At 48.4% G+C, this 14,304-nt stretch overlaps 2 protein-coding genes across 2 annotated transcripts; both read right to left on the bottom strand.

The window, feature by feature from the left end:
- Window positions 1–5,388: 5,388 nt before the first annotated feature.
- Window positions 5,389–5,769, bottom strand: LOC124664030. Its single transcript, XM_047201639.1, has one exon. The coding sequence runs from the start codon at window positions 5,767–5,769 to the stop codon at window positions 5,389–5,391; it is 381 nt and encodes a 126-aa protein (XP_047057595.1).
- Window positions 5,770–9,347: 3,578 nt separating this feature from the next.
- On the bottom strand, window positions 9,348–9,802 carry LOC124664028. Its single transcript, XM_047201638.1, has one exon. It carries the CDS (start codon window positions 9,726–9,728, stop codon window positions 9,348–9,350), a length of 381 nt encoding a protein of 126 aa, XP_047057594.1. The 5' UTR covers window positions 9,729–9,802.
- Window positions 9,803–14,304: the final 4,502 nt, after the last annotated feature.

Raw genomic sequence — 14,304 nt, 5'->3', positions numbered from 1 at the left:
AGTCTTCTTAGAATATGCAGGGGTGAACCACCGGGGCATCCCAAGCTTAGAGCTTTCACTCTCCTTGATCATATTGCATCATACTCCTCTCTTGATCCTTGAAAACTTCCTCCACACCAAACTCAAAACAACTCATTAGAGGGTTAGTGCATAATAAAAATTCACATGTTCAGAGGTGACACAATCATTCTTAACACTTCTGGACATTGCATAAAGCTACTGGACATTAATGGATCAAAGAAATTCATCCAACATAGCAAAAGAGGCAATGCGAAATAAAAGACAGAATCTGTCAAAACAGAACAGTCCGTAAAGATGGATTTTATTAGGCCACCAGACTTGCTTAAACGAAAATGCTCAAATTGAATGAAAGTTGCGTACATATCTGAGGATCATGCACGTAAATTGGCTTAATTTTCTGAGCTACCTACAGGGAGGTAGACCCAGATTCGTGACAGCAAAGAAATCTGGAACTGCGCAGTAATCCAAATCTAGTATCCACCTTTCTATCAACGACTTTACTTGGCACAACAAAACACAAAACTAAGATAAGGAGAGGTTGCTATAGTAGTAAACAACTTCCAAGACACAAATATAAAACAAAGTACTGTAGCAAAATAACACATGGGTTATCTCCCAAGAAGTTCTTTCTTTATAGCCGTTAAGATGGGCTCAGCAGCTTTAATGATGCACCCGCAAGAAATAGTATTTGAAGCAAAAGAGAGCATCAAGAGGCAAATTCAAAACACATTTAAGTCTAAAATGCTTCCTATGCATAGGAATCTTGTAAATAAACAAGTTCATGAAGAGCAAAGTAACAAGCATAGGAAGATAAAACAAGTGTAGCTTCAAAAATTTCAGCACATAGAGAGGTGTTTTAGTAACATGAAAATTTCTACAACCATATTTTCCTCTCTCATAATAATTTTCAGTAGCATCATGAGCAAACTCAACAATGTAACTATCACATAAAGCATTCTTATCATGAGTCTCATGCATAAAATTATTACTCTCCACGTAAGCATAATCAATTTTATTAGTTGTAGTGGGAGCAAATTCAACAAAGTGGCTATCATCATATATAGGAGGCATATTGTAATCATAAAAGAAAATTTTCTCCTCAATGCTTGGGGGACTAAAAAGATCATGCTCATCAGAGCCAGCTTCCCCAAGCTTAGAATTTTCCATAGCATTAGCAACAATGGTGTTCAAAGCATCCATAGTAATAACATTCCCATTAGCATGCATATAAAGTTCCATGGGTTTTTTAATTCTCTCTTCAAACACATCATGTCCTAATTCAAGATAAAGTTCATAAAGATCTCTCATATTTTTGTTGTTTTCCATTATGCTTAACTAGTGAAATAAAAACATGCATGATATTAAGTAAAGTAAAACAAGTAACTAATTTTTTTGTGTTTTTGATATAGCAAACAAGATAGCAAATAAAGTAAAACTGGCAACTAATTTTTTTGTATTTTGATTTAGTGCAGCAAACAAAGTAGTAAATAAACTAAGCAGGACAAAAACAAAGTAAAGAGATTGGGAAGTGGAGACTCCCCTTGCAGCGTGTCTTGATCTCCCCGGCAACGGCGCCAGAAAAAGAGCTTGATGCGTGTATTTCACACGTTCGTTGGGCAACCCCAAGAGGAAGGTATGATGCGCACAGCAGCAAGTTTTCCCTCAGAAAGAAACCAAGGTTTATCGAACCAGGAGGAGCCAAGAAGCACGTTGAAGGTTGATGGCGGCGGGATGTAGTGCGGCGCAACACCGGGGATTCCGGCGCCAACGTGGAACCTTCACAACACAACCAAAGTACTTTGCCCCAATGAAACGGTGAGGTTGTCAATCTCACCGGCTTCGCTGTAACAAAGGATTAACCGTATTGTGTGGAAGATGATTGTTTGCAGAGAAAATAGTAAAAACAAGTATTGCAACGAGATTTGTATTTCGAGTATTAAAAGAATGGACCGGGGTCCACAGTTCACTAGAGGTGTCTCTCCCATAAGATAAAGCATGTTGGGTGAACAAATTACGGTCGGGCAATTGACAAATAGAGAGGGCATAACAATGCACATACATGACATGATAAGTATAGTGAGATTTAATTGGGCATTACGACAAAGTACATAGACCGCCATCCAACTGCATCTATGCCTAAAAAGTCCACCTTCAGGTTATCGTCCGAACCCCTCCGGTATTAAGTTGCAAAGCAACGGACAATTGCATTAAGTATGGTGCGTAATGTAATCAACAACTACATCCTCGGACATAGCGCCAATGTTTTATCCCTAGTGGCAACGAGCACAACACAACCTTAGAACTTTCGTCACCTGTCCCGAGTGTCAATGCGGGCATGAACCCACTATCGAGCATAAATACTCCCTCTTGGAGTTAAAAGTAAAAACTTGGCCAGAGCCTCTACTAGTAACGGAGAGCATGCAAGATCATAAACAACACATATGTAATAACTTGATAATTAACATGACATGGTATTCTCTATCCATCGGATCCCGACAAACACAACATATAGAATTACAGATAGATGATCTTGATCATGTTAGGCAGCTCACAAGATCCAACAATGAAGCACAATGAGGAGAAGACAACCATCTAGCTACTCGCTATGGACCCATAGTCCAGGGGTGAACTACTCACTCATCACTCCGGAGGCGACCATGGCGGTGTAGAGTCCTCCGGGAGATGAATCCCCTCTCCGGCAGGGTGCCAGAGGAGATCTCCAGAATCCCCGAGATGGGATCGGCGGCGGCGTCTCTGGAAGGTTTTCCGTATCGTGGTTTTTCGTATCGTGGGTTTCGCGACGGAGACTTTAAGTAGGCGGAAGGGCGGAGTCGGGGCTCGACGAGGGGCCACACCATAGGGCGGCACGGGCCCCCCCTGGGCCGCGCCGCCACGTGGTGTCGCCACCTCGTAGCCCCACTTCGTGTGTTCTTCGGTCTTCTGGAAGCTCCGTGGAAAAATAGGTCACTGGGTCTTCGTTTCGTCCAATTCCGAGAATATTTCGTTACTAGGATTTCTGAAACCAAAAACAGCAGAAAACGAGACCGGCACTTCGGCATCTTGTTAATAGGTTAGTTCCAGAAAATGCACGAATATGACATAAAGTGTGCATAAAACATGTAGGTATCATCAATAATATGGCATAGAACATAAGAAATTATCGATACGTCGGAGACGTATCACACGTTCACAACAAACACAAACCAGGCGCATCGCCACCCCTTCTTTCGAGGGTTTCCTTCCGGGTAAGCATCATGCTGCCTAGATCGCATCTCGCGATCTAGGCAGTACACGTTTATTCGTCTACCTTGTGCTACTCGTGCTGAAGCGTTGTTGATGGCGAGTAGCACTACCTATCTTAGGTGTTTTGGGGCTTGCATTGATGCTTTTCTTATGCATATCTGCGTGGCAATGCCGTCCCTCGACACCTAGCTGCCCTTACACCTATGCGGGTGTAAGGGCAGCATCTTGCTTGTTCGTTACTTAGTAGATCCGATCTGTTATAGTTGCTCCTTGTTCTTCAAGGATTAGTTTAATATCCGCATGATTAGGCCTTATGCTGGGGTTGGACGATCCGGTAGTGCGTTAGGTGATGTTTACCGTTCCTACAAGGGATGTTCCGGGAATTGACGTAATGTTGGTTTTTAGGCCTCTTCTAGGGGTAGTTTACATCATCTTTCGTATCTGCTAGGCCCAACTACGCGTAGGACGTTCCGGTTATGCGGTGAAAACCCTAAACTGTCGTAGATTGGTTTAGCTTTGATCAAGCAGGATCCCCATGTCATTGCAAATCCAACGTGGACCATGGGGCGATCGGCTCTTTGAGCCGATCCACAAGGCAACCTGTGAGCCGATAGGGCTCGTATTTAATGTTTACGTGTCTACCATGCAGGAACAATCGAAGCAATCTAACACCTTCCTGATCGGGTCTAGGTCAGGTGGCACGCCCTTGCAACCGTCAGGACGTGGCCAGGAAACTTGCGGGACGACGCGAGGTGCCAGGGTCCACTAAGCGGCCTTGGGAGCCTCCCGGCTCTTCGTGTTGCTTAACCACTGCTCGCCGGTGAGTTTTGGCAGGCAACAAGGAGAGAGGAGTAGCCGTGGGAGGGGTAGAAGAGGCCGAGGCCTCGGCGGCGGCGGCGGCCTTGGCTTGCTGGTCGAAGTAACCAGGCGGCGGTGGCGGCGGCGGCTTAGGCGGCGGCGCCATAGGTCAGGATCGATTAGTCTGATACCATGTAAGATTGTATTATGTCTCACAATTGATACAAAACTGTTTGGGGTACAAGGGATATAAATAGTAGAGCCAACCGACTAAGCCTAAAACCCTAGCTTGCGTTACAAGTCTAGCTTAACCGAAACATATAATCTAACATTAATGATAATTAAAATATGTTGTCCGCAAAAATACTTACACCGCATTTGAGACATATAGTGGGTTTGACAAGATCACCAGTTGTAACATCATGTAATGGTTCCGCACGACTGGGAGTAGCATCTTTGCCTTACGTACCGTTACACTCGTTACCTAAAATACCATTTGGTCATGGTCCCATGGATCGGATTAGATCAAGGCGTCATTGTGTCCGCGATGAGCCAATGGGCAACGGAGGCTTGGCAGAGCACACTACATAGTGATTGAGTTGAATCAGGTGGAGATGACGTGCGAAGTTGTTTAATTATGATAACGCACTCACAGTGGGGTTACTACTTAATTATCAAGTGGTGATAGGCAGCTTCTCTCTCAAAAAAAAAGTGGTGATATGCAGCGACGCACGCAAAGTCCCATGGCCCATGGGTCGTCGCCGCTGACGACGTGCAATCGCGACTTTAGGCGTAGTTTTGAGCCTTGATGCTGATTAAAGTGAACAGATCGAGGAAACCTCACTCCGGGGAGAAATCTTCGTCTGCAACTCGCAGCACATCTGAATCTGATCACCGTCGCTTGAAGTATTATTGGTGGCCAGTACGAGCTTGCAAACATCTGAATCCCTGGAGCTGTGATTTCACTGAAGTAGGATTCAGACATTCAGTGTAGCGACACACGCTGAGTAAACCAAAAATTATTTTTGTACATGATATAGCACTTGTGGTGCAGGTTTTGCTTCAGAACGAACTAAGATTAATAAGTGTTCCGTCTCCATGAATGAGTCCGGGAGAGTCGGAAGGGCCGCGTTCTAAATATTACTGCTCCCTCCATTCTCCTCTAATGGAGCAGAAACGATCAACCGAACAAAGAAAGAAAGTGAAGCTTAGTTATGTACACGGCGCATGCATGGCCTCTCGTCGGCGAGTCGAGCAGTCGCCAGTCGGGACGCCGGGTTACATCCTCGGTCGTCGTCGGCCACGCCAAGAGAGCAAGTCGCGTTGCTAGTGCGCCTTGGTGGCGTCGTCGTTGTCGCGGGCGGCGGAGGCGAGGCGGGAGGCGATGGCGGAGTGGTACATGGCGTCGTGGAAGCTCTCGGTCTCCATCATCCGCACCCGCAGCTGCCGCGCCTTCTCCTCCGTCAGCACCCCGAACCGCCTCGCCGCCGGCGTCTCGCGCTGCTGCTCCTCCGGCGCCTCCGCCGGCTGGGCGTCGATGTAGTCGGGCTGGCCCGACCACCCTAGCAGCGGCGCCCACCACTTGCCGTTCGCGCTCGCGTCCGCGCGGAACCTCGCCCCGCCGGCCGCCGCGGCGGCAGAGCAGGCGCAGGGCCGCGCCGTCGGACGGACGGAGAACGTCGCTACGGTTCCGGACGCTACCGCCATCGATGTGCCGCGAGAAGAAGGGAAGTGAAGGATTCGTGGGGGTGGTTTGGCTTGGTGATTGAGATGGATTGGCTTCGTTCGTGGTAAAGGTGGTGGCGTGGTTGGGATGGATGGGACGGCGAGGGAGCAACTCTCGCACGGGCCGTCACTTTTGGGAAACCGGGACGCGCCGTCGGGCTCGGCTCCGGTCGTTTTAGCGGTCGCACGCACGATCATCCCGTGGGTGGTGGTCTTTTGGGCACCGGCACGGGGGTTTTGCATTTTTCTTTGTGAAAATATCTTGCGAATGCAACGTTCGGCCTCTGGTATTAAGGACTCGAAGGTGTTCATTGAGAATTTTGCAAACATGTCAACACAAAATTGATTCTACTAGTGTTACAAGCATGGAAAAAAATAGCGCGCTATTCCAACGCTAATAGCACGCTATAGCATATCTGGAGAGCCGACGCTACGCTATTTCGGCGCTATAGCGCGCTATTCGCGTTAATAACACGCTATAGCATGCTAATAGCGTATTTTTAAACCCACGCTATTTTGTTATAGCGCGCTATTTTTTTCCTTGGTTACAAGACAGTATCCCCTTACGTGCCAAAAAAAAAAAGTATCGCAACTTCATCCAGACACATTTACGAATAGATCTACACATTTCCAAAAAAAAATGGTGATATTTATTTTGAAATGGAGGTGGTACATCGTAAGCTAAACTATTTGGTGCTTCTTTATCCCGCTTTATTGCACCGCGCCACACATGGCTATCATGGCATGATGTGCCTTACATCGGGGCAGCGAAGGTGCCAACGTTTGGCCCCGGTGCTGAAGGTCGCGAACCAGGATAGAAGGCAGCAAGCAAGATATTTTTTTTTAAAGATGAACAACATCTTGATCTTCCGCAGCTGTGATTGCAATAAGCATATCTTCCAAACATTGGGCTTCTAGGCGCTGCACTCTCTCATCCTAGAACGAGCGTTCCAAATGCTTCAACAATTCAATGCCCCATGCCTAGCTTTTTGGAACAAGTTACCACAGTGGCGTCGAGGTGGTGGAGGTGGTGGACGGTAGCCAGACAAGCCAGTGTGTTGATGCAGAGAGGTCATGGTGGCGCCAACATAGGTGGGACGAGCTTGCGGTGTTGGCTTATCCTTCCATGCTTTGATGCAATAATGGAGCGTGCTCTCACGAAGAAAACAATGTCCATTCTAGTACTTGTCATGGCCGCCTTAAGTTGGTATTGAACGGAGAATAGCCACGGTGCAACGCCGCCGCTCTGCAGCTACAGTTTGTGGTGTAGAGCCACCAGACTGTACAAGCTAGTTGAACATAAGAGCAAGGGAAGAGCATAGGAGAAAGCTTGGAGGAGACGATCAGGAGGGGCACGCGAAGATGATGGGCGTACAACACAATATACTCCCTCCGTTCACGCTTACCTCACGGTCTAGGTTTAGTTAAATTTTATAAAGTTTTTACCTAGGAAAAAATATCAACATCCATAATAAAAAAAACTATTATATTAGAATCAGTATACGGTATATTTTTAAATTATATGTATTTGATATTATCAATGTTGGTATTATTATTTCACTTTTTTCAAACTTTATAATTTTTAACTTTCAATAAATATAGTAAATGGAGGGAATATGTTCAACCTCAAAGAATCTCTGTCCACCTGACCGACTTTACGTTCTATTCATCCGGCCACATCAATTCTTTATCTGTTTGGAAAATGCAGGGCGAAGCAATGTGATTTTCAACCGGAGTTATTTTTTGTGAATCTCAAAACAACTTGTGCCAACGAGTGGACATGATAGCACCCTCACCCATGCGTGCAATACATATGTATTTCCCATCTTCCAGGCCTTTCACAATAGGGATTTCTTTGAGGCAATGAACGAAGCTCACCTAGAAGATCATGAAAGTGGAAGTTGCGGATGGAAACATGTAATGAGCTAACCAGTATCATTTTGCAATGCACGGTGAGACGACAGGCGGCGGCAGACGCTAGTGCTCTACTAGCATAGGAAACTAGACGTGACATCACACAGAGTATATATTCAGTTTGATTAAGTATTATAGAGATATGAATATCTCCAATATCAATTGAGTACTCTTATGTTCAAATGTAGTTGTGGAGATATGCTGAGGTAAAAGGGGGGCCAATGCCCCCCCCCCCCGTTGCCTTGCTTCTGGCATGAAGGTTTGGAGGTATGTTCAGTGTTCAGCTAAGATAACAATGTTAGTGAGAGGAACTTATAAAAAACAGGTAGCTAAAAGAAACATGGACGCTGAGTGTAAGTTATTTATAATTTTTCCTAGCTTAACTCATTTATACATGTAGCAAACTAATTTATACATGTAGCAACTTCCACCGAAGGATGCATCATGCATGTTGGAAGTGGCTAAATGTTCAAGTTCAACTTTTCGATGAAGACCATATGTTTATGTTTTGATCAAAACATGCGACTTTCTTCCAATGGCTGCAAGGTGAGATGAAGAGACGATGGAGGTTTCTATGGACAAGGAACCCTGGGTTGCTCTTGTGTCTCACACATGCACGTGGGATCATCTAGGTGGTTAAAAACGGTAGATCATATAGTATTATTAATCCATGGGTGCAAATTATCAACCTTGCAAAGAGTCATAGTTTCGTATGTTGATATTAATGATAATTAAAATATGTTGTCCGCAAAAATACTTACACCGCATTTGAGACATATAGTGGGTTTGACAAGATCACCAGTTGTAACGTCATGTAATGGTTCCGCACGTCTGGGAGTAGCATCTTTCCCTTACGTACCGTTACACTGTTACCTAAAATACCATTTGGTCATGGTCCCATGGATCGGATTAGATCAAGGCGTCATTGTGTCCGCGATGAACCAATGGGCGATCGAGGCTTGGCAGAGTACACGACATAGTGATTGAGCTGAACCAGGTGGAGATGACGTGCGAAGTTGTTTAATTATGACAACGCACTCACTGGGGTTACTGCTTAATTATCAAGTGCTGATAGGCAGCGACGCACGCAAGGTCCCATGGGTCGTCGCCGATGACGACGTGCAATCGCGACTTTGCGAGGAGTTTTGAGCCTTGATGCTGATTAAGGTGAACAGATCGAGGAAACCTCACTCCGGGGAGAAAGCTTTGCCAGCAACTCGCAACGCATCTGAATCTGATCACCGTCGCTTGAAGTACATATTCTATATTGGTGGTCAGTACGAGCTTGGAAGCATCTGAATCCCTGGAGCTGTGATTTCACAAAAGTGGAGTATGATTCAGACATTCAGTGTATCGCCTTGCAGTGATACAGAGCAACCCGAAAATTATTATTTTTGTACATGATCATATAGTTGCGGTGCAGGTTTTTGTTGAGAACCGTCTCCATGGGAGAGCCGGAAGGGCCGCGTCCTAAATATCACCGCTCGCTCCCTCTAATTAACGGCGCAGAGTAATTTAGCAGGGCGCACGATCAACCGTGAAAACAAACGAAAGCTTAATTAGTTATGTACACAGCGCATGCATGGCGCTTCACGTCGGCGAGCTGGGGAGCAGTCCGGCCGCGCGCGCGCGCGGCTAGCGGCTAGCTAGCGCGCTGCCTTGCCGTCGTCGCCGCCGCGGGCGGCGGAGGCGAGGCGGGAGGCGATGGCGGAGTGGTACATGGCGTCGTGGAAGCTCTCGGTCTCCATCATCCGCACCCGCAGCTGCCGCGCCTTCTCCTCCGTCAGCACCCCGAACCGCCTCGCCGCCGGCGTCTCGCGCCGCTGCTCCTCCGGAGCCTCCGCCGGCTGGGCGTCGATGTAGTCCGGCTGGCCAGACCAGCCCAGCAGCGGCGCCCACCACTTGCCGTTCCCGGTCGCGTCCGCGCGGAACCTCGCTCCGCCGGCCGCCGCCGCGGCGGAGCAGGCGCAGGGCCGGGGTGTCCGACGGACGGAGAACGCGGCTGCCGTTCCGGACGCTACCGCCATGGATTCGCACCGCGAGGAGGAGAGAAGGCGACGGATTCGTGGGGTTTGGTTTGGTGATTGGGATGGATTGGCTTCGTTGGTAAAGGTGGTGGTGGCGTGGTTGGGATGAATGGAAGCGAGAATGGTGGCGGGATTATAAAAGCGGAGCGTGGGGAGAGGGAACGAGTGGATAAGACGGGCCGGCGGGAGAGGGCGTGCACGTGCCTTCCATCGCACGGCGAGGGAGCACTCTCGCACGGGCCGTGGTGCGTGCGCTTTTGGGAAACCCGGGACGCGTCGCCGGACTTGGCTCCGGTCGTTTCAAGGGTCGCACGCACGATCACCCCGTGGGTCGTGGTTTTTTGGGCACTGTCACGGGGAATTTTGCCTTTTCTTCCTCCAACGGAATACAACGTTCGGCCTCTTGTATTAAGGACTCGAAGGACATCATTGAGGATTTCACAAAACATCTCAACACGAAATTGACATTTCCTCCAATTTAAACAAGTGCCTTATCGTCGAGGGTGGTGGATGCCGGGGCGGCGGCCCCGGACGGTTGACTGCGCCGAGGCGGCGGCCTCGGATGGTCTTGTTGCGATGACTCCATGGGGTGTGGTCATGGTCTAGCAAGGCATGGGTGGCGTGTTCGTGCTACGTGGGTAGCGAGCTCGTCGGCCCGACCTACGCGACGGGGTGGTCGGTGTGGCTGGCAAGTCGGGGCGGCGGCCCCGGACCTTTTGGCGCGGCGTTCATGGTCTGCGGGTGGTCGCCTTGGTAGTTTGGACTACAAGACGTCCATGCCGTGCGGCGTTGCGGCTCGCCTCCGAGCAGGGGACGTCGGAACAGCGGCTCCGGATTTGGTGGTGTGTGGTCGTCGGCGGTCTGATTTCGTGTGGGCGATGAGGCCCCGACTTTTGTGCGGTTTTTTTTGGCCGGTTTCCCTCATAAACTCGGCCACTCTGTATGGTTTTTGGCCCGGTTTCCCTGATTAACTGAGCCAAATCTTCTTCTATTAATATATCGAGCAGCTCACCTGCCAAATTCTCAAAAAAAAATTAGTTGACACCATTTTATCTAAATAGCCCCTCCGTCCTCAAACAAGTGCAAATTTAGCCTCAAGCTTTGTTCATAAATCAGTATACTTCTACCTTCTCAAAGCACTTTATCCATATTACTTGATGCTAATATAGACGTATTTAGACACGTTTTAGTTGTAGATATATCCATTTTAGCATCAGAAATCAAACCCAATAATATTTACTAGCACATGTTATGTTGATCTTCTACATGTGCTTAGCTCATTGGAGGTGAAATAATTAAAGAGGAGAGATATTAATTTGCATCCTTCCAATGTAATTTTATCTTCACATGATAATCTGTCTTGGAAACCCCTCATGTTCAATTATTTGTGGACGGTGGGTGTACGAATATATCTAGATACGTTTGTTGACTAAATGCATCCGTATCTAGATAAAGCGGAGTCAGCTAATTTAAATCAGAGCAAATACTAATATTACAAGACAGTATCTATCCCCTTCGTACCAAAACAAGTATCGCAACTTCATCTAGATACATATACGAATATATCTACACATTAGAAAATATGTGTGGATCTAGAAAAAAGGTGATATTTATTTAATTAAAACAGAGGTGGTACATTGTAAGCTAAACTATTTGGTGCTTCTAACAATGTACTAATGTAGCACGTCGGAAGGCAGTACTAAGAGCATCTCCAGTCGCGTCCCTCAAAGGGATTTGGGGCGCGCCGGATAAAAAAAGCGATCCAGTCGCGTCCCCCAAAGCCCATTTTTGTCCGGCGCGCCTCGATACGGTGTCCGGCGCACCGAGCCCGTCCCCGTCCCACAGGGACGCACCGGGGACGCCGGACACAACGAAAAGCGAGGCGGGCTCCCACATGTCGGCGACTATTTGCATAAACCGTTGGTTCGCGCCTCTTTTCTCGTCGCTCCTTCCTTCCCGCGCCTCCCACCCCCACGCGCCGCCGGATTTCCCGGCCGTTTGGGCGTCCGATCTCTGGCGAGAGTCGGCGCCGTTGTCGCGGGCTGGGGCTCCCGCCGGTCGTGCCGCCGCCGCGTCGCCGGCGCGTCCCGAACGCGCCGTCAAATCCGCCCCCACCTCCGCGCACAGAAGGTGCTCGACGACTTGCCAGGTAGGCGCGATTGGCCGCTGTTTGTTCCGTCGTCTGCCTCGGCGCAATTTTAACCATTGATTTTGCTTTAGCCATGGACAGCGGCGATGAGAAGTTGCCCTGCTGCTGGAGGACGAGCAAGCCTTCGACGACGACCTGCGGGAGCATTTGCTGATCATCGCGTCCCTCTAGGACATGCTTGACGCTGAGGCGGAGAAGAGGAAGAGGCCGCGCCGCGGAGGATCAAGGCCGGGAAGAAGGAAGTCGAAGCCCCGACGAGAGGATGGAGGGGCATGCCATGCTGCACAACGACTACTTCGCCGACGAGGCAACACATGCCGACAATTTTCGGCGCCGGTACAGGATGAGCAAGGGGCTATTCATGAATATCCTCCACGGCGTTCGAGAGTTCGACCCCTACTTCAAGCTCAAGCTCGACGCTGTAGGCGTTCTCGGGTTCTCGTCCATTCAGAAGTGCACCGCCGCCATGAGGATGCTTGCATACGGAGCACCTGCCGATACACGGGACGACTACCTTCGCATGAGTGAGTCTACTGCCATTGAGTGCATGTACAAGTTTTGCCGAACTGTGGTGGGAAAGTTTGGCAAATACTATTTGAGAGGGCCAACTGAGGAAGAGACTGCAAGGATCATGGCATAAAATGCTGCCAGAGGATTTCCTGGAATGCTTGGAAGCATCGATTGCATGCACTGGGCATGGAAGAACTGCCCATTTGCTTGGCAAGGTATATACAAAGGGCGTCATGGATATTGCAGTGTGGTGCTTGAAGCTGTGGCAGATTATGACCTGTGGATTTGGCATTCTTTCTTTGGCATGGCGCGATCACACAATGACATCAACGTGTTGCAGCGGTCTCCGGTGTTCGGCGGACTAGTGGAAGGGCATGCTCCGCCATGCAACTATGAGATCAATGGCCACCAATATACCAAAGGCTATTATCTAGCCGATGGTATATATCCAAAATGGGCCACTTTTGTCAAAACAATCTCGAATTCATCAGGTCTGAAGAATTCCCACTTTGCTACACGACAGGAGGCTTGCAGGAAGGATGTCGAGCGGGCATTTGGTGTGGTTCAAGCACAATTTACCATTGTTCGGTACCCTGCTCTAAGCTGGTCTCACGACCAAATGTGGGAGGTGATGCAGGCTTGTGTGATCATGCACAACATGATCATCGAGGATGACCGCAAGAATCATGTTAGGTCACACGTTGGTCCCTATTAGTGTCAAGGCTCTCTTGCGGAGGTTGATCATGAGTTGCCTGCATGATTTCGTTGATTTTCTCGCTATGCACGCGAGAGATCCGTGACGGCAATGTTCATGATCAACTTCAAGCTGATCTCGTTGAGCATTTGTGGAGGATCAAAGGAAATACTTGTGGCACCTTGATGTAGCATCTAGCCCTATTTATTATATTTGATTACTTGTTTTATTGTTTGTTGTAATTTAATTTGAAAACAATCCTCGCAAACATTTTTATTCATATGCTACATTTGATAAATGGTTTATGTGTTAAAAAAGTAATTTAAATGTTTGGGGGCGGCGTTTGGGGGACGCCGGCTGGGGAGCGACATCCCCCAAACGCGGCACGAACAAAACACGTCTCCCAAATGCTCAATCTGGCGCGATTTGGGGGACGGTTTGAGGGACGTGACTGGAGATGGTCTAATGTAGCACGTTGATTTTCGCTTGTCGCGGTGATGGCAACCCCGGCGTCTCCTAGCTAAGCCACGCGGTCCACGGCGAGCGACCCTGCTCCGACCGTCCCGACCGGGGAGAGACATTGGCCGTTGGCGAGAAGCGCCGCGGACACGTCGGCGTCGGAGGAAGCAACGCCGCGCGAGTCCGGCCGTGCACTGCTATCTTGGCGTCTTGCATTGCCCGGCACCGGTAGCTGGGCGACGGGGACGTCCGCGTTTCCAACGTGACCGTTTCGGTGTGGCCGGCGTCCACGTTCGCCCACACGGGGTCAAGCCAGTTCCCCCTTGCCGCGCCGTGCCATGCCGGAGGTTATTTTTTTCACTCTTTCACATGATCGCCGAAGTCAACTAAGATGAGAAAAATAGCGGTCTTTTCCTCTCGTTTTCCGCACACTGGTTCAAGTTCAACGACTCGAATGGTTTGGTACTTGTTGACAGCAATGACAAGGCAGGCTATTTGAATACTACTCCCCTTCACAATACGTAGTATTTTTTTTTTTTAACAATCAATACCACATATATTCATAATAACAAATAGTACATGGTAGAGATACACGAGTTGTCTCCAGCGATTACAAAATAAAGTCTAAAAGATACTAGCAAATCTTCGAGGTCTTCAAACTCTTTCTTCTTCCAAGACATAATCTTGTACTTTTACGAAGCGCAATCAAAGATAGATAACAAACCATGCACTCGTAAATACCAACGAAGGGTTCTCCCATAATT

The sequence above is a fragment of the Lolium rigidum genome, chromosome 6 (assembly GCF_022539505.1).
Source record: "Lolium rigidum isolate FL_2022 chromosome 6, APGP_CSIRO_Lrig_0.1, whole genome shotgun sequence".
NCBI lineage: Eukaryota > Viridiplantae > Streptophyta > Magnoliopsida > Poales > Poaceae > Lolium > Lolium rigidum.
The sequence above is the reverse complement of the archived record's forward strand: the minus strand, read 5'-3'. Positions and strand labels throughout refer to the sequence as shown.